This window comes from Acartia tonsa, chromosome 13, assembly GCF_053477335.1.
Source record: "Acartia tonsa isolate MP-2025a chromosome 13, ASM5347733v1, whole genome shotgun sequence".
Lineage (NCBI taxonomy): Eukaryota > Metazoa > Arthropoda > Copepoda > Calanoida > Acartiidae > Acartia > Acartia tonsa.
Window position 1 is genome coordinate 39,674,487 of NC_137272.1, and position 26,075 is coordinate 39,700,561.

At 32.1% G+C, this 26,075-nt stretch overlaps 1 protein-coding gene across 1 annotated transcript; it reads right to left on the reverse strand.

Annotated features, from left to right (window-relative positions):
- On the reverse strand, window positions 1-25,960 carry LOC145335300 (uncharacterized). Its single transcript, XM_080181036.1, has 13 exons — window positions 25,706-25,960; window positions 25,056-25,277; window positions 24,419-24,704; window positions 23,948-23,992; window positions 22,532-22,776; window positions 21,891-22,124; window positions 19,672-21,465; window positions 8,519-8,592; window positions 5,826-5,952; window positions 5,348-5,480; window positions 2,082-2,207; window positions 1,546-1,652; window positions 1-152 (listed from the first exon to the last, which is right to left on the reverse strand). Exons 1-13 carry the CDS (start codon window positions 25,899-25,901, stop codon window positions 1-3), a joined length of 3,741 nt encoding a protein of 1,246 aa, XP_080037162.1. The 5' UTR covers window positions 25,902-25,960.
- Window positions 25,961-26,075: the final 115 nt, after the last annotated feature.

A 26,075-nucleotide genomic window follows, 5' to 3' on the forward strand; every position in this document is an offset into this window, starting at 1 on the left:
CTAACTAATTATGATAAAATAAAATTTTAAATGAATAAATTCCTTGATTAAAATCTCCAGAAGTGTTTGAGGTTGGATGCCAGAATCAGGAGTTAGCTGGAACTCCAACAGGTCCAGGTCTACAGCACCTCCAGATTTTACAGTCAGAGCAGCTAAAATAAAGTAAGTCATGTTTTGGGCTATTTTTTCGGTAGCTTTGGCCACCCTTTTGAAAATGCACCAGAAAATGAATGTCAGTTTCAGTCAAAGGGCCTAGTCCAGCACACAAACTTTGTTATTTCAAAATAAGGGAGGGGTGGGGGATGGGGGAAAGCACCAAAAAAATGTCCCCAAAGAATGTTTACTGCTATAAATTAAGAGAAATATTTTTTGCTGCTGGCTTATACAAATAAAAAAAAGAATAAAAGCTCAAATTCTAAAATGTAAATAAGTTTTAATCAAATAAATAAAATCGTAGCAACAGATTATTAAAATTGAAAATAATAAACTCACATTCAATAATTATTTTTAATTAATTTTATCTGAAACTTTGAAAAAGTTTCTTTAACATTGAAAAGAAAAATAATTTGTTTAAAGAGACGTCGAAAATTATGCATACACATATTATTTGAACCTAGTCAAGATATATAACTACATTAAGAAAAAACTTAATATTCAACTATATCGCGTTAGAAATTATTTAAGTATTAATAAGTATTTTGAAATTTAACTCTAGGTGCCTTGCAAGCTATTAAATCCCCGTTATTTGAAATAAATTTTAATTAAATTGGAGAGTGACATTATTAGGTTAGGTTATAATGGGTACTGGATAGCCCTTTACGGTTATGGCTTCGAATTTATAGGCCCCGCCATTTATTTTTAAATAAACTCAGTTCTCAATAGGTACTTTGAGAAAAAAGTACTAATATCTAAAAATTATCCTGTTATATACATTAGAAGGAATTCCAATTATTAATGAATTTTGGAGAACTATATAGTATATCTTGAGTGAATTAAAGCACAGGGAATATGAGATCATTTTATGCTATTTGATCAATCCTTAAAAGTATTAACTTATGTAAATTTCATTAATTTCTAATTTGTGTGCTAAAAAAAGGAACATCGATGAGCCAAAAACATATAAATGATTTGTAAGTTTTCTAATATCTTTAGGAAGAACTATAGTTTAAACTTTTTAGAAATAGATTACCAAAAAAACTAAATGCACAGTTAGGTAAATTTCTCAATATAACATTTTAATCTAAAAATTAAGAAGCGCAATAACGTTTTAAATACGTTTTAAAAGAAGGGATGAGAGGAGAAGTAGGAAAGAAAACTCCTAAAAAAGAGATGGAAAGAGACGTAATTTTATGACGTCACACATGACACTTTCTAGTGCTTGATTTATGTGATCATAATGTCTTAAAACTTCTCAAATGTTTAGATTTTTTGTGTAGATTCCCTAACAAATATTTGTGGCTGTCAGAAAGATTCCTGGATTTTATTGCTCTTGTTCTAAAACTTAAAAGTATAATTATCAAATAAGAAGCCCTATTATAGCTGTACCTGCATTAGCAAGACAAGTTCCATACGGAGTGGTACATGGTACATTTTCACTTTTATGTCCTATGGAACACAAGATCTCTTCAACGGTACATTCAGATATTCCAACCCTAAAAATATTAAACATTGTTAAACTTTCGACGGAGTTGAAGCTTTAATAAAAGATTTATTATCCTAGATGACTAACAGACCAAAAATTTCATCCAAGCCAAAAAGGACTTTCTGTGAACATGTTCTAACCAATAGTCAAGTCGGATTGGTCCTATTCTGTGTTCTTATAGGCCCAATTCACTGATAAGGGATCTATAAAAATCAGGGATCTTAAGGGATAAGACAATGTACTAAAAAATTATGTTTAATTATAAATTATTTTACATCCCAAATTATTATAAACAAAAATCCCCTTAAATAGATCAAAATCACTGCTATTGTTTGAAACTAACCAACTACAATTTAATAAAAGTACCCAAAGTTTTGAAAGTTCAATAACCTCTCCGTCGTTTATAATTCATCCAGCGAATAAGAACATGATAGCATACCTGGTGGGAAAAGGTAGGGCAGCAGTGTCAATATGAGGATTACATTTAGCATGAAGAATACGACATCTAGTCACATCATTACGTGGACTACATCTTATTCCCTCCAGACAAATAGCCAACAGTAACCTAAAAAGAAAACAAAAAAAAAATCTTCAAATAAGATAGAAAAATCCACTAAACGTTACCAACTCTACATAAGCAGAAATTTTACACATATGATATTTGGAGATAGGTATTTTATCTTTTATTGACCTTTTACTTATTAAAATTGCTCATGTAAGTTCATTATAGGGGGGGGGGGTGGCGGGGGTTGGGAGCATCTGATGTTCTGATTTTGTACAAGCATATTTGTCAGGGAGTAAGGTAGGGGACAATGGATCAAATATTCAATTTTTAGGAGTCTCAGACTTTGGGTACTGGCTTAAAGGGAATGTGCAAGAATTAGGCAGGTCCGTCAGTCTGATGTTCTGATAATCTAATTTCCAAATGAATGCTTTTTTTCTTAGAACTTTTTTCTTATTTTATAGTTTTAAAATTTGATCAAATTTTCTGGATAAATCTTGATTTCATGGCCTTTCAGCGAAAACTCTTAAATTGAATTATTGCCCATTGTCCCCTCCCTTTTTCCTGCATATGGGTTTTTATAATTTTATCATAAAGAGTAAAAACAAATTAAGTTTATTTAATTATTAATTAAACTTTTATATGCAGTAGTATTTTTGTAGTTATTGGATCCTTATTCTTTTTAGACCTGAGTACAATCTCAGTGTACTTGGTCCCTGTAACCAAAATTTTTTAAACAATTAAAATAGCTAGTATTATTATTAGTGGAAAATTGTCTATAATACGATACTATACATGATGTTTTAGTACGGCTCAGAACTTGTTCTAATCCACAGGATATCAAACGGTTGCGAAGCCGTACTGGAAAGTACTTTAAAGGGTAAATTAATTAAATGGTTGAGTTTATGTACTATGAAACGTTTAAGCCAAAATAATTAATTTGTTTATGTAAATATGTAGATTTAGTGTTTATACGATGTAGTAAAATTATGGTTTTAAAGTCAAAACTTCTCTATATGTTACTAGGGGCAATTAAGGTGAGGGGGAAAGTTACCCCCATTTTCATTTTTAGTATTTTAAAAAGCAAAAAAAACTTTCTTTAGGGGGTGGGTAAAGGGTAATTTTTTCTCTTGGGAGAGACTAAAAGTACTATCCCTCAAAATAGTTTTAACCTTTCCAGGACCTATGAGAAGCTTTTATGTAAAGAAGAACCATATCGGGCCAGTGATATCCTTTTTACACACAGACATCCTGTTATTATTATATAAGGTTAGATAAATCTGTTTTGTATAAATATAGATTTTTTATTTTATTTTAGTTGGTAACCCAATTTGTTTATATTTATGGCTGGATTAATCAATTATCTGACTGATTGCTTTCTAAATAATTGGATTTCAATATGAGTTTCATCTCTATAAGTAGTTCTTTCCCTTACTTTTATAATTGAATTTTATCAAGCGTTGTATCACTATATGTGTAAGTCAAATCTTTTTTTCATCTAGGCTCAATTTCTCTTGGAAGGGTGTTATTAGCTCCTCCTAAATAGTTATAAACTTTCCCAGGACCTGTGAGAAGCTACATTGTAAAGGAGAATTATATCAGTTCAGCGGTTAGCGAGATCCTTTAGTACATACAGATAGACACACAGAAATGCTGTTACTTTTATATAAGGATTCCTTCCTTTTCATATTGTCTTATTCTTTTTAATCTTTGAACAACAATAATATTCTATAAATTTATCATTTCTTGTTTGTAAAGAACTAAGAGGATAATAACAAATAATTTTTTATTTCTAGGTTAATTCAAGTTTATTTACACAGAGGTTACAAATAAAAAATATTTTTATTATAACATCCATAAGACAACCTACCCGAAAAAAAAACATTTGAATTTCAAATACTTTTTTTGTAAATCGTCTGACAAAATAGTTTTGTTGAGACTCTACAAGTATAATAACGTTAGGTCTACCGTTTGCTTTTCGGGCTTCGCTTTTATGTATGTTGTCATCCTTGTTAAAGATCTAAAATCGATTCCTAATTTTTTAGCAATTAGTATAATATCCTTACATTTACAGGTTAAGTCGAGATTTAAGAAAAATTCCTTTGAAGACATTTCCAGTGAATAGATAATTGTGTTAAGAAAAAGATTAGATCTCAAAAGCAAGAAAAAAACACATCATATACTATGATTTTTTACATGGGTCGCTTTTTCTTCAGAGGTTGATGGTACCCTTCCCCAAAATAGTTATAAAACTTCTGAGAACCTAAGAAAAGCAACACTGTAAAGGAGAATCATCTGAATAATATGTCAATCATGATCATTTGTTAAAGTTTTCGTTTTTCAAGCACTTTGAAGCGGAGGGATCACCATTTATAACATTTTTCTTTTCAGAGTATTTATCCATGTGTAAAGGTTGAATAGATACAAATATAGGTTAAATCAGTATTAGGCTTTCTAATCAGTTTATAGATATAGACAAATACAATTTAAAAATGTATGTATTTAAATTCTTAGATATTCATTTATAAGAGTAACAGGATGTGTGTCTGTCTATAACTCTCACCAACTGCTGGACTGATATGGTTCTCCTTTACAGTAAAAATTCCTGTAGGCCCAGGGAATGTTTAAAATTTTTTTTAGGGGAGGGTACCTCCTCCATCCTATGAGAAATTGTCTCTAAAATCCGTACCGGATAGCTTTTTTCGTTAATTTAGGCATGTTATAATTGTTCTATCGATTTAAAACTTTGCATGATGATTCCTGCAGTCGTTACCAAATGTCCGTACGTCCATTTTAGACATGTTCTTTTTTACTTTTTATGTGATGAAATTATCCGATTAATCTGATTTTTAGATTACAGATTCCAATTACAATAAGGTACAATATTATGAGTGAAGCATCTCTATAATCAAGTCCTAAAAATGTCAGTATGTCCATAAACAGAATTCTGTATATAAGAAATTTTGCAACAAATTTACATATATTTTTGTCAAAACTTATATGTTCTTATTTTTTTTTATTCAGTTCCGAGACTCTACAGGAGTTAATGTTCGTCTGTCATCCCGTTTCAGAGCTTCACTTTTATGGATGTTGTCATCCTAGTATAAGTACTTCTAGGAGCGTAACCACTAATAAGAATAATAGATTGGTAGACCATAAAACTAAAAACAAGAATGATCTTTATAAAAAGGAGTATAGCTCACCTTATAGAAATATTATCAGGATATGTATAGACCAGACTCGCATTGATATAACTGGATGGAATGGTAGGGAAAAGAACGCCTGGGTACTGAGCTCTTATCTCATCAATGTTGTCGGTCTCGAACCCATTTCCTCCTTAAAATATTTATAAATCTATAGATCGCAAAAAAATCAAAAAAATCTTGTACCAATACTGTGAATCCGCTTTTATCCGTTTTTTGATATATACCACGGGGCTGGAATTTACATGGATGGGTGTAAACAAAATACAATTTTTAAAAATTACCTTATTTATAAAATTTAAAGTCTTTTGGGTAATTTGCGAAATTATTTTTTGAGGGGACTGAGAGGAGGTTGGGGATTCCTATCTTTAGCACCTCCAACATAAGGGCAAATTTCCTCACCTCCCCCACCCCACTCCCCACTCGTTGAAACGCCCCTCGAGACAAATCCGATGGTACTAATGCAAGTAAATATTACCTAAACCAAAGCTTCCAGTGGTGGAGAATCCTCCCTGGCTTCCAGCAGGGCTAGAACCCCCTTGGTTGAGATGGTCTTGAATCATTTGGTGAACATCTATTCCAAACAGTGATGGGGTAGAAATGCCCTAAAAAATACATATATTAAAGCAATACAATATATACGATCATCTTTAAATTTGATTGAACCCAAATCTTCTGAAAAAATCTGATTATTAATGTGACCTAGTTAAAAATCTACGTATTAATTAAAAATGCTTAATTTTACAAATAAATTCTTATAAAACTCTAGACGAAAAATATTAATTTATAAAATTAAAAGAATTTTCTTTGGATTGAGCGGAGCTACTATACAGCAGAAAAGTTTTTTTTTAATAAAAATTCAAAAATCTACTATTTAAAAGGTAAACTAGCTTGAATCGGTTAGAAAACAAACCGTTTTGTATAAAACCACTACGGGTATACTTATCCTTACATAAAAGTAGCAGGATGTCTATGAGAATGTTTGTTTGTACATAAGGATATCGCAAACTGCTGGAGCAATATTTGCAATGTAGCTTTACATAGGTCCTGGGAAGGATTATAACTTTTTTTGGGAGCGTACCTCCAACCTGGAAAAAACCAACCACTCCAAAAATCTTTTTAAAAATATAATGTAAAAGGAGCGCCTACTTACCCACCCCTCATTCCCTCAAGTGCCCCTGGAGGCCTCTTTTGCCGATAGTATATGATATTGGGTTTGATGTTTGGCAATGCATATAATTGATCCTTGTGTTGTTATAAAATCCTTATCACATGTTCAGACCAGAGACTAATAAAACAATAGAAATGGCTAATTAACCATTTTTAAAAATTTTAATCAATTATGAAGGACAAAATGTCTACATTTATACAACATATTCTTTTATTAAAATTAAACTTTTTGTTGACGAAAGATTGGATTTAAAAAAAAGAGTAAGTTATGTACTGAAAAAGGCAAAATCTTATGAAACTTCCTAGACTAGCCTAGATATAGGATTACCTAGTCTAAAATAGTCTAAAGCAGTGACGTGTAAAGAGTTTTGTAAGGATGGTGTATTTCTGAAGTTGGTAAAAAAGGTATAATTCAGGACTTCAAAATTTCAGCTTTACGGAGGATGTTGACACCCATTACACACCCCTTACTCACGCTCATGTATATAAAGCTAAGATGTAGTAAGCTAGCCGAATATATTTGTATTAATAGTATTTTACCTATTATATAATTGTTCTTTTACAAATAAACATTTGCAGAAGAAAATAATTAGATAAAAAGTTTTTATTTCTATAATCTGGTATTGTCTGTGAGTAATAGTATGTTAGTATGTCTGTTTTTTTTTCCCAAGAAATGCAACATATTACACAAATATTTTTGATAGATTTTCCTAAACAATATTTGTCTGTCTGTCTGTAAAATATGATGATAACCACGTACTTCTTCCAAATGGCTCTACTTTTTATATAAAAAGTTAGTGATTTCCTACAAATAGCAATAAACCCCGACCCCCCTTCCTTGTTATTGAAACAAGAAAGGTGTTATGTTTACTGATGCGGGGGCCTAACCCTGCAAAGATAACCAATACAACCTTACCTAACCTGACAGAAAAGAAATAAACAAAAACGACAAACATCCCTTCATATTTTGTTTAATAAGAAATAATGGGGGGGGGGGGGGGAAGGTTCTGTGATCAACAAGGAACTTTAAAGGAAACCAACTTAAATTTATTTTAATGAAATACAATTTTTTTTATTTCGATTAGTGTCATTTCATTTGTAATATTATTGTTCTTGGTATAGTCTAAGACAATGAGTAAAAAGAAAATAGTTGAACAGTGAAAATGATACTAAAAATTGTTATAGGAAAGTAAACAAAAATCGTATGTAAACTTATTCATCACGAAACTTTAAGTATGAAATATTTCTATTGCTGAAAATTTAATTGTTGAAATAAGTTTATTAGTCCCTTTCGTGACAACGCCTCTTAAGGTGCGTTTCGTGGTATTTTCACATTAGTTTTTGATAGGTTATTTTAGGTTAGCTTATTGCCTCGCATGGTTAGAGCCCCCCCGCAGGGGCTAGAAATAGGAGAAAAGCTGCTGTGAAAATACGAAGGGGCTTTGTCACAAATGGGGCTATACCCTATTTTTTTAGTTTCCTATAATATTTTTGTTGTATTTTTATCAGTCTTAGAAATAGTTGTACGAAAGAATAACTTTTTTCTTTGAGATAAAATGATTTTATATTGATGTTATGTTGCTGCAAATGCGATATGAAAAGTTATATTAAAAAAGTTTTATCAGAACTTTAACAATACGAGTATATAATAAGATATTAATGAATTCGCCCCTAGCCTATAGGGGCTTCGATCCAGAAGTGTATCCTCTCGCCCATATAATTTATACTTTTAAAGATTTTGGAGGGGGGAGGGGGGCAAATTTTAATTAGGCCATGTTTGAGGTGGAGAGGGGGGTGCAACTTGATTTAATACAAAACTTCGCAACTTTACAAAGTGTCTCAAAAATCAGCCATGTGACGTCATAAACATAAGGGAGATGAGAGGATAAGTGGAAAAGAAAACCTCTAAAAAAATGGATAATTCCTGATTTTTATGACGTCACATGGCTGATTTTTGAGACACTTAGTTAACAAAACTTTGCTGTTAAAAAAAACAAATACCTTTTGAGTAGTAGAAGTAAGGAACTTTTCGTTGATAACACCCAATGGGAAATCGGTTGCAAACACTGGCTCATCTGAAATAAAAAAATAATATTAGTTTACATGGAGCCTTTAGCTTATAGTAAAGCTTCACTAAAAAGAAGGATGTTTGTTTTATTGTCCTCTTTTCACTTCTATCTAATTGCTGGTTTTTCATTATATAAGCAAAGCTTTATATTGGTCTTTGATAGCTTTTTTTTCATAAAATTTTAATGAGAATGTCATTAGACTGTAAATTATGCTGGTCCCATAAGTTGGAAATACATGTTCTTTCATTAGTAGGCTTAGAACTTTGTTGACTCGAATAAAAAGAATCTTGATTTATAGAACTAACTAGCAATGTTCAAACTTTTTCACCAATAATGCTAACCTAGAAAGGGGGAAATTTTGTAATCACATATTTTACTGTAATTTCATTGTCATCATCTTAACCCATGAAAATAAGCTTTGAGTAATATAAATCTAATAAAAATAATAGGAACGACAAAAAATATCTAAAATTGTGATCATATGCCAAAAAACTACGTTTAAAATACCTTTTACCTCAATATCAAATAAAACCACCCTTTTATTTTAGATGGTTTTTGAATCAAAAAGACAAATAGACGCAAAAAGGGTGGAAAGGAAGTAAACGTCCCTAAAATTACCCCTTTCTTACATATTGTATTTTTAGAATAGTAGACTTATTACTTTAAAACTTTTTATAATAGTTTATATTTAAGTAGCGAAGCTACTCTATTCTGCATGTCTACTGGATTGGTCTGTCAGTCTGCCCATGTGTCAACATTAATTATTATTATTGGGCATTAAGGTGTTTGCATCCAGAACGGTAGGAGACATTGGACTGTACCCAATGTTTTATAGTTATCTTATTTGTCAGCTCAAAACTTTGGGTACTTTGACTGAATTTTCATTGGTTAGTTTGCTACTAGTGGTGTCTTATCTTTTCATCCAATAATTTTAATCTTATTATGGGTAATTTTGTTTAACATTACTTGGGATGTATATAAATTAATCGTCAATTTTCTTATTCATTAAGACCCATTTAAAAACATTAATTGAATCGCGCTCACGTTCCTAAGATCTTAATGGACTCACATCTTATTCTTAGTGATAAATAATCTAATTTTATATAAAAATTAACTCTATAGTATTTAGGATATATGGTGGTTTTAGAACACCTGGTTTTTAACAGAAAAGAAGTAAAAAAAATACAACAGTTAAATATATACATTTGTAAAAAGAAAAAAAAAGGATATCCTATTATATAAATAAGTAAGCTTTTTGTCTGTAGCGAAGGATCTCGCTTACAGCTGATCCGATATGGTTCAACTTTACAGTGAAGCTTCTTATAGATCCAGGATGAGTTAATAACTATTTTATTGGAGGTATCTTCACCCTCCCAAGATAAATCACCCATAGAAAAGAAATGACCCCGCCCCCTAAAAAAAATTTCTTCTATTTAAAACTAATATTGAAAGGGAGTGGTGGACTTTCACCACACCATATTCCTTTGTGTCCCTAGAGGCCTCTAAAGGCGTATCCGCGAGTTATTTCAAAAGTCATATAAAAAATAGCACTTTCCCTCATACCTATAAATGGGCCATTCACGCAACCTCTTACCGTGAAACTTTTATTTTTAATTTCTCTGTATAATGGATATAGAATACGTGAATATAGTGACAGGGGAATTCTTGTCGCCAATTTTGGTTGCTAATATAGTCCTCAGATATTGGTCAATGAGTTCCTCCATGGTCAGTGGAGGGGATCGGGTAAAGTCATAAGGGAAGGGGGGGGGGGTGGAGGTTTCATTATATTAGCCAGTTGGAAGAAACATTTTGTCAGGGTATGCGAGAATCGGTCACAATATCCACTTATTTTATATCCATTTTCTCTGTATGCTCATTTAAACCTAGCTCAGAATTGCCATGAAATTATTAGCAGGTTGTTTTTACACAGTAACATGAAATGAGAAATTTTTTAAATCATAAGAAGCATTATATAAAACCATAAGTATGGGGAGGGGGCATTGTACTGTAAATTATACTGGTACCCTAAGTTTTAATAAAAAGGCTCTTTCGTTGGCTTACAAACTTTGGGGACTTTTTAAAAACTATGGTAATTTTGCTAATAAGCCTTGATGATTTAGACCAATTTATCATCATCTTACAATTATTGTTGTTAAACTAGAAACAAGGTATAGTAAAAAAAGGACAAATACTTAGAGCCCATTATTGGTCATTGAAACATTTTAAAGATTAATGCCAATAATTGGTCACTCTAATAAGTTTATAATTACATTCACGAAGTATATTATAACATATTTTATACATCACATCAGAATAGTGTGCTGTTGTAATAATTTGCAATTCTGTAGAGTTACTAATGAGATGCTTTTGCGGAAATAAATGCACACCCTCCAAATATTATGAGAGGAAGTTCTCATGAAATGAAAATGTCTACATGGGGTTTTGCGCTCAAATAAAGGGTGTTCATATGATAATGAAAATAATGAGTTAGCAAAAATCAAATTATTTAGTTTATTTTTGTATATACTTTGTTATTATCACTATGCCTTCCTCTCTATCTCTATCTCTTTCTTTTTCTTTATCTCTAACTATTTATTTTATAATTTTCTCGAAAACTATTTGCCGCTTCTATGACCCCAAATTCAGCCTAAAACCATCCAAGAACTTATGTGAAGATTCCTAAAATGGATGGAGACCCTAATCAGTATAGTAATTATTAAAATCTGTAGCTTCAAAAAAAAGACTAAACAACTACATTTTATTATAGAATGTGTTTTTAGTGGTTTATTGACAATAACTTTTTATAGTTTGTCTCGATTTATTTGTAAATGTAAGAATCAGGTTCTTTTGCGGATTTGTATGTTATGTTTAGAGCGCGTGATTGTTCATAATTGACTTTTTATGGTTCGGCTCATTCATTACTCTGTTACGGGAATCGATATATTATTACTTGGATGTTGCACCAGATTTTAATGTACTCTATTAAAGTGATACTCGCAGCTGGCTAGAAAAACGATACCACTAATTATTCCCTTTTACCATGTACCATCCCATCTTACTGGATAAACGAACTAACTAATAAATAAGGTCCATGCAACCTAAATTGACGACAAATTTTCCCTGTCAATATATCCACTATTCTATTCCCAATGTTACGTGATGTTTATTTTATGTAACAAGGACAATAGTTACTAAAAATAGCAATCCATATCAATAGCGCGAAGCCACATGCTTGCTGACTGAAGGTGTCGGGTTCGAGTCTTGATCCCAATAAGTCATACTAAAGAAGTTTAAAATGGTACTTCAACGATTAAAGATGGAAAAATGCATTTGCTAATAAACAGGTGAAATTGTTTTAAATATTTAGTTAGTATTTTTGGCAAAGTTGATCTGTAAGGTTTGATAGTTAGATAATTGCAATTGTGAGCATGCTTTAGCTTATGTTATTTTCATGTTTTTTTTTGATAATTTGAAATATTTTTTGTATTGTATAAACAGCTGTAACCCAAAACAAACTTATAAACACACAAACAGGGAATAACAATAAAAAAATAATTAAAAAAAAACATTTAATAGTTATTTCTTTCATCGTATTATAAACAGCTTTCGCGGATATAGAATGTACAATTTTAAGATTAAAACCTGTTTTTTTTAGCCCCGAGATGCCGAAGGTACGGGCTAAAAAGTGGTTTTAATCTTATGATTGTACATTTTTATATTCGTAGAAAGCTGGATATAATACTATGCTAGACATAGTTTTTTTCGTATGGATGAGAACCGGTTCCTATCCACCGGATTCGAATGAATACGAGAACAGATTTTATTACTTAAATGATAATTGTCTACAGATAGGAAACTTAAAAATAGAACAAATTCCCGTATTGTTAGCCCAAAAAACAAAATAAGTTTTCAATGGACCATTTCTAAAAATCTTTACGACTCATGTGTTTTCTATATGGTTCTACTAGCGGCTTCGCCCCTAGCCTCTAGGGGCTTTGCCCCAAGAGGTTTAATAAAACCAATTTTTCGTATTTTAGATTTAAAAGAAAAATAAAATTTTTTTTTTTTTTTTTTGGGGGGGGGGTTATTTTTCATTTTTTTGGGGGGGAGGGGGGGTGGTGGTGTCCCACCCTCCAAGAAAATAGTTATAAACCTTCCCGGGACCTATGAGAAGCTACCCTGTAAAGGAGAACCCGATCGTTTCAGCTTTTAGCGAGATCCTTCGCTACTAACAGACAGACAGACATCGTTCTACTTTGTATATGGTTCTATTAGGAAATGTATCATATTCGAAGCCATACTTTAAAATATAAAGATGTATCTTCAATTTTCTTTTTTATAATATATAGACACATACATGCACACTCATAAAGAAAGCCGCAAACGAAACTACATAATAAATCAGATTTTTAAATCTCTGCAATGAAGCTACTATATATATAACTTGACTTGGTTAAGCTGTATGTTCGTCGGTCATATATTTTTCCCCTTTAAGTGCTGTTATTGGATTAGCTAGCTTTCAAGAATTTTTTTATTACTACATTTTAACCTTTACTGAAGGGTTTAACCTTTAGTAATATTTGTACCATTTTGTTTAAAACTCTGCGCGGCATTTAGCCGAATTTGTTCTTGTTTCTCATATTACTTTCACGAAAACTTACTTATGACATAAGCCCATTGCTTAATGAGCTTGTACCATTGTAGCTAGGTACTTTGTCAAGCATTTAAAGTACAATAAAATGCTATAATGATAGATTTTTGGCTAGCAAACAAAGTACATATGTAATTTAACTATTTAAACATATAAGCAATCTATATTTCGACAAAATTAATTTTAAAATGAAAGTAAGATAATGTTTTTCTTAACCGATTTAAACTAGTATTTATAAGTTTCGTATTCAAAAATCTTCTAAAATTATGAAATTAAAATAATTTTCCTAATTTGAACAAATTACAGTAATAAAATCAATAAAACAATGAATACATTTTTAATAGTTTTGACCCGAGAGTTAAAAACATTGAGGGAGGGGACATTGGACTGTTTATTACACAAGTCCCCAACGTTTTTTTAAACAAAATTTTCTTATTTGTTGGCTTAATAACTTTGAGGACCCTTATTGAATTTTGAATGGTTTGTTTTTTAAGTTGTGTGTCCAAACGTTTCAACCACTGCACTGATTATAATCTACAGAAGGGGTAATTTTGTGTATCATCATTGGAGATGTTCATGGATTTATGGGCATTGTATTATCCCTTTATATCCCTGTTTAAAAGGTACCTTTTTTTCTTTACCCTTAAACTAAATTTCTTTATATTTCTCAAAGTTTAACGTTCAAGTAGCACGATGTCTGTCCGTCTGTCTGACTTACTGAACTATCCGCTGAACAGCGGGGTTGTGCTTTTTAGGAAATATAGCTACTGGTCCTGTAGTGGTTTTAAGCTTTCTGGGGGAATAAAAACCCAACCTCACAAGAAAAAAATAAATAACCCACCCTTTTTTTAAACAATAAAAATTTGGAAGGAGGAAACCTGCAGCCATCTTTTAATAAAATTTGGACTGCTTTGGTTGCAATGGCTGTCCCTTCACACCCCCACCCCTCGATTCATGTAAAAAAACATCTTCAATTTTTTATTCAAAAAAAAATGTAATTATCCCCCTAAAAGTGTCTTAATTATATTTGTTGTATAAGTAGATAATTAGTTGATTCACTAATTATAGTAACTGTGAATAATTAAATACACCCCCTATAGTTACTTCATAATTTCTAAAGAGTGAATGAAATGCATCTCTATATGTGACAGGGCTCTTATATAATACAAAGTAGAACGATGTCTGTCTGTCCGTCTGTCCGTCTGTCTGTCCGTCTGAAGCTTAAGATCTCAGTAACCACTGAAGCGAATGGGCTCTACTCTTCAGGGAATATACCTACTGGTCCTGTGGTGGTTTTAAGATATTTTCTTGAGGGGTGGGACACCCCTAACCCCCCCAAAAACAAAAAAATCCCCCCATTAGGGGAGACCTCAACGTCAAATAAGGTGGTATCGTACATAAAAAATTAAATTTAACAAACAAAAACATTTAAAGTGCCACTAGAGGCCTCTAGGGGCGTAGCCGCTAGTATATGGATAAGACAGTTAACTTTAAATTAATGAACATCTCCAAAAATGAGAAACGAAATTACCCCTTAGATAAAATGTTAATCATTATTTGAAAAGTTAGGACACTGCTAGTTTGATCCAATCGACCAAGCCAAAAGTACTAATAGTTTTTAAGCCAACAGTTGAGAGAACTGTCGATAGATATATTCAAAATAACACACTTATATTGGGTGGGGAAAAAATCTTTCCACGGGTGCAATACCATCGTTTATATCTTGTTTTTTTCCTATGTATCAATGGACGTGATGTTGATGGTTTTTGTTGAAGTAATCTTAGGGTTGACATGATGAACATAATAAGTTTATCCTTTGGGGACATCACACTAAATTAACATTAGCTTCTTATATAGAACAAGGATGACAACATCCATAAAAGCGAAGCACTGAAACAGTAGGACAAACGGACATTAACACATATATTGTGTCAGAACTGAATAATCAGAATATAAATGTATAAGAGTCGAAGCAAAGTTGTAAGTAAATTGCTTTTTACAGGATTATAATTCTGGACATACTTACATTTTTAGGACTTAATTATAGAGTTGCTTCGCTAATAACATTATACTTTGTTGTACCAGGAATCAATCTATAATACAAAGTAGAACGATGTCTGTCTGTTTGTCTGTCTGTTTGTCTGTCTGTTTGTTTGTTTGTAGCGAAGGATCTCGCTAACCACTGAACCGATCGGATTCTCCTAAACAGGGTAGATTCTCATATGTCCCTGGAAGGTTTATAACTATTTTGGGGGAGGGTACCACCACCCTCCCTAGAGAAATTATTTTTTTTTTAAATTTCTCAATTTTAGAAAGAAGGTTCAACGAAAAACAAACATCAAACGTAATTTTTTTTTACTTTTTCTTTTAAAATCTGAAATAAGAAATTGAATTATTAAATTCGACTCTCTCCTCCTCAAGTGCCCCTAGAGGCCTCTAGGGGCGTAGCCGCTAGTATACCATAAATCAGATCAATCGAATGATTAGATCACATAAAAATTTGTTGTTAAAAAAGTAAAAAAATCAACATGTTTAAAATGAACGTACGGACATTTTGGTAATGATTATAGAGTTGCTACGCTTTCTAAATCGTACCTAATTACTAAAGTAATCACCATGCAAAATTTGAAATCGATAGGACAATTCTAACATGCCTAAATAAACGAAAAAAGCTATCCGTGACAGACGTACGGACGGACCGACCCTAATTATAGAAAAGCTTCGCTTTTAAAAATGACATTATCCCCAATAACATTAAAAAATCCCCAATTTTTATATATTTTTTTCAGCCCTTGCAGGAAGCGTAAACCTCCAAACAATTACTTAGATTTACCTAACCTAACAGAAGTTTAACAAGTAGGGGAGGGGGCTGTTTAATGGTAGCCTTTCTAAAGAAAAAAGGGATATTGCTAAGAAATTAGATAGAATATAGTTTTTTTAAAAGGATAAATTGATAGGAATAATAAAATAGATTTTCATATGCTAGGGGCGGAGTAAATATAAAGGGTATAGATATAAATAGATTAATGTTGCAAATAAATTGATGTATAACTTCTTATAGAAATATGTAGAAATAAATGACTATATGGATAAATAGATAAATGACTAAATGGATTGATAGATAAATAACTACAAGAATAGATTTTTAATGAAAGATAGATAAATAGATCATCCTATAACGCATAAAGTTAAGATATTTGAAAGGAGTAGTGTTGACACCCCCCCCCCCTTACTCGCACGCCCCCCATATGCAAAATAGAAATGCCTAATAATTAAAATTAAAACCCAGGAGTAATTAGTATTTCACATTACCAAAATTAATTAAGAGATTTCTCCCATTAAAATTAATAAGAGAGCTTGGTATTATCATTAAAATTACGCCCTTGGAGCTATATACAAAATACTAAATTTAGTAAGGATCTTTATTAAAGTAATTTTATTTTTTTGCGTGTCGTGGTTATATGCCGTTATAGCAGTCTGTAACTTTCCTTTATTTTAGTAAGGTTCGTGGCTGTTCGTTAAGATCATGTCAACGGCTGTATTTCAGATTTTTCCTTATTTAAAAATTTAAGTATTTTTGCATTTTTGGCTTGATAGACTTGTCTTACTTTTATAAAACTTAATATAAACGTTTAATTTAAAATTTTCGATAATTCACTTAGTAATTCTACTCTATAAGAATGAACCAATTGTCAGTACGTTCATTAATAAAATGAAATGATTGCCAGGAAGCTTGCAAACATTGTAAGTATCCATAAAATATAGTTAGCCATTTTGCTAATGGGTAATATTAACTGCATGGTAAAAACCTAACGCATGTAAAAAGTCAAATAATACCCTTCATACTACAGAACAAAACTGTTAAGTGGTTAACAATGAATCAAATAATAGAAATGAAGTGTTTTGTCCTTTTTCTAAAACTCATCTTTTTATTCATGCATTGTTTAGCTAAAGAGTTATTTAACAAGGATGATAATAAACATAAAAGCAAAGCTTTGAAATCAAATGGTAGAACATACGAACATGATCACATACAGCAGAATAAGCTTTTTAAAAATAAAATTGTATTTAAACTTACTGAAAAATTTCGAAAAAACAGGTTTCTATTTAGGGAAATACATTTTTAGGACTTGATTATAAATATGCTTTGCTTAAAATATTGTACCTTGTTGGTCTAGGAATCAATGTTCCAAAAATCAGATGAATGGGATAATTATGTCATACAAAAATTTGTTGTCAAAAAGTTAAAAATTGGTATGTTTTGATTGGATTTGGACATGTTTTTTATATGCTACGCTTTCTAAATCGTATCTTAATTTTACAAATATCATCATCCAAAGTTTGAAATCGTTAGGACAATTCTAACATGCATTAACGAAAAGAGCTAACTATTACGTACATACGGACTGACGTGCAGACCCTAATTATAGAAGAGCCTCGCTTTTAAAGATAAAGGGGTAGAAGAACTCATAGAAAACGATGATAGCATAAAAGTGTCATAATGAACAAAATCAAGAGTGACAACATTCACAAAAGCGAAGCTCGAAATTTACACAAAAAACGAACAATCATGAACACTTATAGAGTGAAATTACTTGGAAGTTTTAATTTGATAGGACAATAACAATAAGCTTATATTTCGTGCCTAATTCTAGTGTTTCCATTCTCAAACTTTAAACTAATGTGATTTGAATTTTGTCTACAATTGACAGGTTTTATTAGGGATAAGATAGTGGACCATAAATTTTCAATATGATAAACAAAATTAGACCCTCTAAAGCTTAAATTTATGGTTCAAAAGTACCCAAAATTTTTAGACTAACAAATAAGGACACATGTACTACTTTTAGGTACCACCATGGTACCCTGATAATAGCATACTAAAATTATACCAAGAAATTGTAAGAAAGATTGCCATTGAAAAACTCTACTAAAAGATACTCCACGTCTTTGTCTACCTTATTATTAAGCTTTCTTCCCTCACTATATCTGTAACTATGTCTGGCTTTGTAACTATGTCTGTAACTATGTATGGCTATGTCACTATGACTGTAACTATGTAATAAATTGTAGCTTGGCGTTATAGGTTCCAAACATTTAAATCTATTACATTATATCGCTGTTATAATATTAACATAAGTCATTTTCAGAAAAAAATATTAGATAGCAGTAGTCGCAATGCTTGCTGTATGTTATATTGTCGACGCAATTCTCAGGCAAATAAGATCTTTTTGCATGATTTGAATATGGACATTAATGTCTAATTCTATTAAGCACCTTAAATTCGACGATATATAAATAGTTAAACTTATGATATTTGTTTAATAAAGATCATGCAGTACAAAAAAGTAAATATACTGTTGAAAAATCCACGTAATTTTATGAGGGGTGTTATTACTTTTAATAATTGTAATATAAAGACATTATCACACATGAAAACAAGAATAATTATCTACATATGTTCAAAGCTACAATTATCTTTTAAAATAAAGTAGTAGTTTTTTGTCTATAGCTTAAGATTTTGATAACTACTAAACCGATTGAGTTCTCTGTTTTATGAAAGCTTTACAAGGTCCCGGGCCGGATGGCTATGGGCTATACAATTTTTAGTATTAAGCCTTGGGAAGATTTTATTTTTCGCGTTCCTTACCCCTTTAATGCAAGGCTTTTAAAAACTAGTGTCGCATCCGATTGGTCTATAATAGGATTGGGCCGGATATCCGGTGTGGCCGGATATCCGGCCATTTTCAATATCCGGCCGGATACCGGATATTGAAACTATCCGGCCGGATATCCGGCTCGATAATTTTTTATTCTTTACACCAAAAATCTCTGCTTTTTCAAATCTTTAATGGCTATAATTTTCTTATTATTGAAGCTAGAAGAACATTTTTTCTGAATAAGTTTAACTTTATGTAAATTTATATAAGATTTCTGAAGAAATTTTTTTTACTACTTTAATATCTGGTAATTTGGCCGGTTATCCGGCCGGATATCCGGTAATTTGGCGGATAACCGGATATTTGCCGGATATCCGGCGTTTGAAATCAGCCGGATATCCGGTATCCGGTATCCGGCCAAAAAGTATCCGGCCCAACCCTAGTCTATAATACAAATTTGAGAGATGTCTCACAATCCCTCTGTTCTATTCAGGTTGTGATTTTCCGGGAATATACTTAATGGTCACAAAATGGGTTTTGGCTATTTTTCTGGCAGGCGAAATTCCCCTCTTCCCACCCACCATAAAAGTGCCATTGCTCAGTGTCGCCATGAAAACATTAAATTCAAAACGATATAATCTCTTTAAAAAATGTTTATAAAAAAGAAAAATGTAGAGTAAAATAAAATTTAAATTAAAGGGATACTAAACCAAAACCCTGCAGACAGACCGACAGATAACTCAGGGAGAAGCTACGCTACTAAAAAAATCCTACCTAATGGTATTTCTGAATATTTATTCTCGAAAGGGTATGGGGTTGTGGTCGTTTTTCCCGCGTTTTCATCAGCTGCGGATCCCTCGGAAGGTTGAATTGTTGTTTTATACTCATCTTCAACAGCTGTGTCTGTCTCAGTTGTGGCTTTAAACCCATCGTCGAAAGCTGCGGCGGTTCTCTCAAAAGGTTGTGCTGTTGATTTATACTCATTTTCAACGGCTGTGGCCGTTTGTGTTGTTGATTCAAACTTACTTTCAGAAGCAGCCACCCTATCAAAAGGTTGTGTTGTCGTTTTATACTCATTTTCAACGGCTGTAGCCGCCTCTGTTGTAGGTGCAATTTCATTTCCAACAGCCGCGGTCCTCTCAAACGGTTTAGTTGTTGTATCTAAGTCATCTTTATCAGCTGTAGCCGCGAATGTTGTAGATTTAGGATCAATTTCATCATCCGCATTTATCTCAAAAGGTTTCGTTGTTGTTTTAACTTTATTTTCAGCAGCCGCGGTCCTCTCAAAAGGCTTAGCTGTTATTTTAAATTCATTTTCTAGGGCTGTAGCCGTTTCTGTTGTAGATTCAAGTTCATTTACATCAGCCACGGTCCTCTCAAACGGTTTAGCTGTTGTTTTTAATTCATTTTCTGCGGATGTGGCCGTTTCTGTTGTAGATTCAAGATCATTTCCAGCACCCGCAGTTATATCAAACGGTTTAGTTGTTGTTTTCAATTCATTTTCAGCGGCTGTAGCCGTCTCTGTTGTAGATTCAAGATCAGTTTCAGCAGCTGCGGTCCTCTCAAACGGTTTAGTTGTTGTTTTCAATTCATTTTCTGTGGCTGTAGCCGTCTCTGTTGTAGATTCAAGATCAGTTCCAGCAGCCGCGGTCCTCTCAAATGGTTTAGTTGTTGTTTTCAATCCATTTTCTGCGGCTGTAGCCGTCTCTGTTGAAGTTTCTTGTTCATTTCCAGCACCCGCAGTTATATCAAACGGTTTAGTTGTTGTTTTCAATTCATTTTCTGCGACTGTAACCGTCTCTGTTGTTGATGCAAGTTCATTTCCAGCAGCCACAGTCCTCTCAAAAGGTCCGGCTGTCGTTTTCAAATCATTTTCTGCGGCTGTAGCAGTTTCTGTTGTAGATTCAAGTTCATTTCCAGCACCCGCAGTTATCTCAAACGGTGTAGCTGTAGTTTTTAATTCATTTTCTAGGGCTGTAGCCGTCTCTGTTGTAGATTCAAGTACATTTCCAGCAGCCACAGTCCTCTCAAAAGGTCCGGCTGTCGTTTTCAAATCATTTTCTGCGGCTGTAGCTGTTTCTGTTGTAGATTCAAGATCAGTTCCAGCAGCCGCGGTCCTCTCAAACGGTTTAGTTGTTGTATCTAAGTCATCTTGATCAGCTGTAGCCGCGAATGTTGTAGATTTAGGATCAATTTTATCATCTGCATTTATCTCAAACGGTTTAGTTGTTGTTTTAAATTCGTTTTCTGCGGCTGTAGCTGTTTCTGTTGTAGATTCAAGATCAGTTTCAGCAGCTGCGGTCCTCTCAAAAGGTCCGGCTGTCGTTTTCAAATCATTATCAACTGCGGTTGCCGTCGTCGATTCCATTTCAACATCTTTAGCCACATTAAACATTTGTGTTGTTGTTTCAAAGTCTGCATCAGCTGTGTTTACTTCTGCTGTTGTTATTGATTCATTTTCAACAGCCTCGGGGATATCATTGTTTTGTGTTAATTGTTTGTTGTCATCAACAAAAAGTGCGTCAGTGGTGTCTTTTGTTTCAACGCTCATTGTTGTTTCATCAAAGTCTAAAAGAAAATTTTGGTAATATGCAATAATTTGCAAGTAGCCCATCTAACCCCCTCCCTCTTAAATAAAAACAAGGAGAAAGATTTTTTCTTCAAAATATAAACACTGTTGAAATGTGCAGAATAAAAATTTAAATAAAAGTGTTCTAGGCTGATATATTAACGATATATGACAATACTTTAATGCCATTTATAATCCAAACTTATGAATATGTTGATACAAAAATACACGAAATTAAAAAATATGGGGGAGGGAGACTAACATGCGATACAAGCAAACAATTCCCCCTCCTTATTTTTTTTTTAATAAGCACTTTTAGGACACTACAAATTTAACTTTTAATCTAGGACAACTATTTAATGATTAAATATCATAAAATAATGGCAATAGTTGAGTTACTAAAAAAACTAAAAATCACAAATACCTTTCTTAAAAGTATTACTTTCATCTCCCAACTCGTTAATTTTGTTTGTAGACGTTGAAAAAGCCTCAAAATCATTAGCAATATCGTCTGTGTCATCATACAACAATTCAGCTTCTAATTGCTCGACAATGGTGTTAGTTGTGGCGGTGGTTTGTGTGTCAATACCAGCATACTCGGTCGTTGATGAGTTAACAGAAATTGTAGTTTCTTCATTACTAATATTTTCAGTAACACCTTTAGAATAAATAGAAATTTAATTAAGATTATCGACTAATACTTCTTAAATATATAAATAAATTAGTTCTATGACAGCAAAAGACTTTGTGATTGAATTTTAGAGAGACTCCATATATTATTGCTAAAAATACACTTATTAAACTTCTTCAATGTAATAGAAATTTACTAGGGTTAAAAATAGATAATAAGGGTTTCTATAATTAGCGAGGTTACAGTATTTGCTACAAAAAAGTGCATGATATAAAATTGACTTACAGGCCTTTGAAAATTTGAAATATATATACTATAGAATATTAAGCTAAAGTTTGCTGATTACCTAACAATTATTCCCTAATTATAAGAAAGATTTGCCTTTATAAAGGGAAATAAAAAATATAAATAAACAAAAAAATATAAAATCTTACCTTTAACCACATTAGAACTCAAATCAATTGAAGAATCCGTCACTAATCCATCAATATCACTTTCTACTCCGTTATTGTTTGTGCGGGTAATGTCACTACCCATTACAGTAGTTTCATACCCATCAATTGTGGCAGCAGTTACTGGAGCAGAAAAATCCTCCAAGATTGTTTTGGTAGTAGTAGGTGTATCTCTGCCGAAATCTGACCCATTTTCAACTTCAGTTTGGGTGCTTGTTTCAGTGGTTCTACAATTTTCAAGCTTGTTTGTCTAATATATGTTATTTTTTATTTTGATTATCTTTTAGAGAAAGAAGAAATATTATAGAAAAACAGAGCAAAAGAGAAAAGGACAAAAGAGGTGGGGGAAAGGAATAAAATAAGAGAGTCAGAAAGAAAAAGGGTGATATTGGGAGAAAAATAGATATACATAAAAGGAATCAAAGAGAGAGAAAGAGATAGATATGAGATAGATAGAGAGATAGAAAGCGAGAAAAAGCGAGAGAAAGAGATAGAGAGAGAGAAAGAAAGAGGGATTGAGGGAGATTAAGAGAGAAAGAGGGAGGGAGGAGGAGAGAGATAGAGAGAGGGGGAAAGAGAGAGAGTAGGAGAAAGAGATTGATAAGAGGAAAGAGAGAGAGAAAAGGAAGAAATGGAAAAATATTTAATGATAAAGAGAAAGAAAAAGAGATAGACAAGCAAGGAAGTAAAGATTATGAGAGAAAGAACAAAAAGTAAAAACAGACAAAATACACAACAATAAAAATTGTAAAAGAGAAAATAAGTATATACATGAACCTATTAAATAACCCCACTTTTTTCCAACCACAAATTTCAATATCTAAGAGATATACTAGGCTATAGAGAGACAAATTATTTATTTTTTTTACATTTTTTTCTCCTTCTTCCTTTTCCTCTATATCTATGATTTTGTTTTCGACTATATGTCTAACTATCTACATTTTATCTCTCTCTATACAATTACAATTCTGTTTTTATTTTCTCAATAACCCTGTTTTCTATTCCCCCTAAATATCATTCTTTTTCTATCTCTCTTTACTTCGTTTAAATCTTTTTTTGTTTCTCCTTTCACTTTTAATTTTTTTATGTATTACATATCTAAAATATAAAAAAATCCAAATACGATGGGTATACCAAAAAGTTTTTATGAGAAAAATATTACCCCTACAAGTTTTATTTATGGAGGTTTTACCCCCTCATGTAAATTAAACTCCTTGGTTAAAATTTGAGGGGGGTTGCAAAAAAAATTTCAGTTTTTTTAACTCCCAAACTTCAAAATTACCCTCCCCCTCTTATTAAGATTTTGAACCCCCCTTTGTCCTGGTATGTTAATTTTGGCCTCTATATCTAGTAACTTAGTAAATATTAGACAAACAAGTCTCTGCAGTACGTCCTAACCTTTGTAACATATCATCTTGGTTACTTTTTATTTCACCCGCATTTCTGAGGAAAGACAAGGATAAAAATTATGAAAAACAATTGGATTCTATTAATAATCAAAATCTCTTAAATTAAGACAATATCTATGAAATACCTTTTAGATTTTTAAAAAGCTGCTTTTTGCCTTAAAGGGAAACAGAAAAATAGGCTAAAACCGCTCCAAGGTAGCACAAGAACATCCAAATCAAAATAGTCATTTATGGAATATTTAGCTTTAGGAAGAAACCATTATCTTTACTTTATATTGTTGGATTGAGAGAATATAAAGAAAAATTGATCTACATCCCAATCTTTCAACAAAAATTGAAATTTTAAAAAATATTATTTTTAAATTAGTAAATATTTTGGAGTTGTCAATTTATCCACTATTGTCCTACTATAATATTTGTTTTAGTAAATTAAATGTTTTTCATAATTTTATTCTTATCCCTGTCAGTGACCCCATTTATTGCTCCGCTACTTGTGGTTTCCTCCACCCTTTCTCCGCCAATATTCACAGCAGTTGCACCATCCCTCTCACCACCAGCAGTTGAACCATCCCTATCACCACCAGTAGTTGCACCATCCCTCTCAGTAGTTACATTATCAACATCAGCTGCGTAATCACTTTTGTTTTCATCGGCAAGAACACTTGTATTTTCATTTGCGCCGCCATCTTGGTTTTGCGGGTAGGTTGCCTCGGTAGTTGTTCTATCAATGTCTTCATTGGCGGGATCTTTAATAGAAAGGATTGTTTACTTTTGGTTAAATCAAATACAAAATAATTAGACTACTAGATAACAGGATAAAGTAATAGGATAGCTGTATTTATATGTTTATTTCTTGGCTTCAAAAAGACAATGTTTTTTTTATAAAAGCTAATTTACATGATATTTGCGTTGTCATTACGTCAATTACAAATCATTACCATAAAAACCCGTAGTTACTATGTAACAAAAATATTACATTTACCAACTTTGCTAGATAGTTTTACTTATTTTCAATCTTACATTGATATAGCACTAGTTCCAAAGTTTAACACGTATTTATCATGATTAGCATCAACCATTCAGTAAATAATCCTTGCCTTTCGGTGTCGATATACCAATTAGATCCCCATCAACGATACTGTCACCGCGCAAAGTAGTCACTTCCTTCTCAAAGCTTTCATCATCGCTGGTGATATCAATTGGTTTATCATTATTGAAATCATTGGCATCAATGGTTATATTTTCTCCTAGAATTAGGTTAAATTCAAACTTTCGCTCAGTTGTTGTAGTTGTGATATAATCTCCTTCCTTTTCTGTATCTATGACAGGCGGAGGGATAAGGATTAGAAAAAAATAGTTTTAAAATAGAAAAAACAAATAGCTGGAATAATAATGGCTTTAACTTTTAAGCCATTCAAAAACGAGACAAATTGTATTTTGTTTCTTATCGTATATATGGCTTAAATTAGTATCTGCATTTAAAAATGATTTGTTTCAAGTTGTAGACAGAATAGATTTACTTTAGATAAAATATACACACAAAAAATTTAAACTAAATTTTCTTCAATTAGGTAAATAGTTATTTTTATATTTTTATTTTAAAATGCATATATTGAAGAGAGTAGGTATGAAATTTAACAGCAGTGGAAATATTGAATAAGAAAAAAATAATATGTTTTCAGCTGAAATTTCCCTCTTTGAAAAAAATTTATACATTCATCTTCTTTCAAAATCTATATCCCTTCACCTGTGTTTATTGTAATTACGCTGTCAATATCATCATTATATATTTGTTCCTCAGTCGTCGCAATTTTGTCATCATCCACTTCCCATAATTTGTATGATGTAGTAATTTCAATGTTAGCAGTGGCAGTGGCAGTGGTGGTGGCTGTATAAGATTCAATTTTATCTCCTTCCGCCATTTTGTCCCCATCCGCCGCCATCTTGTTCTTTTCATCTTCCCCAAAACGCGGGAAAGCGGAAGTCGTAAAATCCGCGAAACCATCCTATGCAGAGTTTGATGTTTAAATTTGTTCCATTAAGTTTTCAAATTTATAGTTGGAAAAAAATGTATGAGAAGGGTTAAGTTTTTGTTTTGTTTATGGAGGATTAATTTA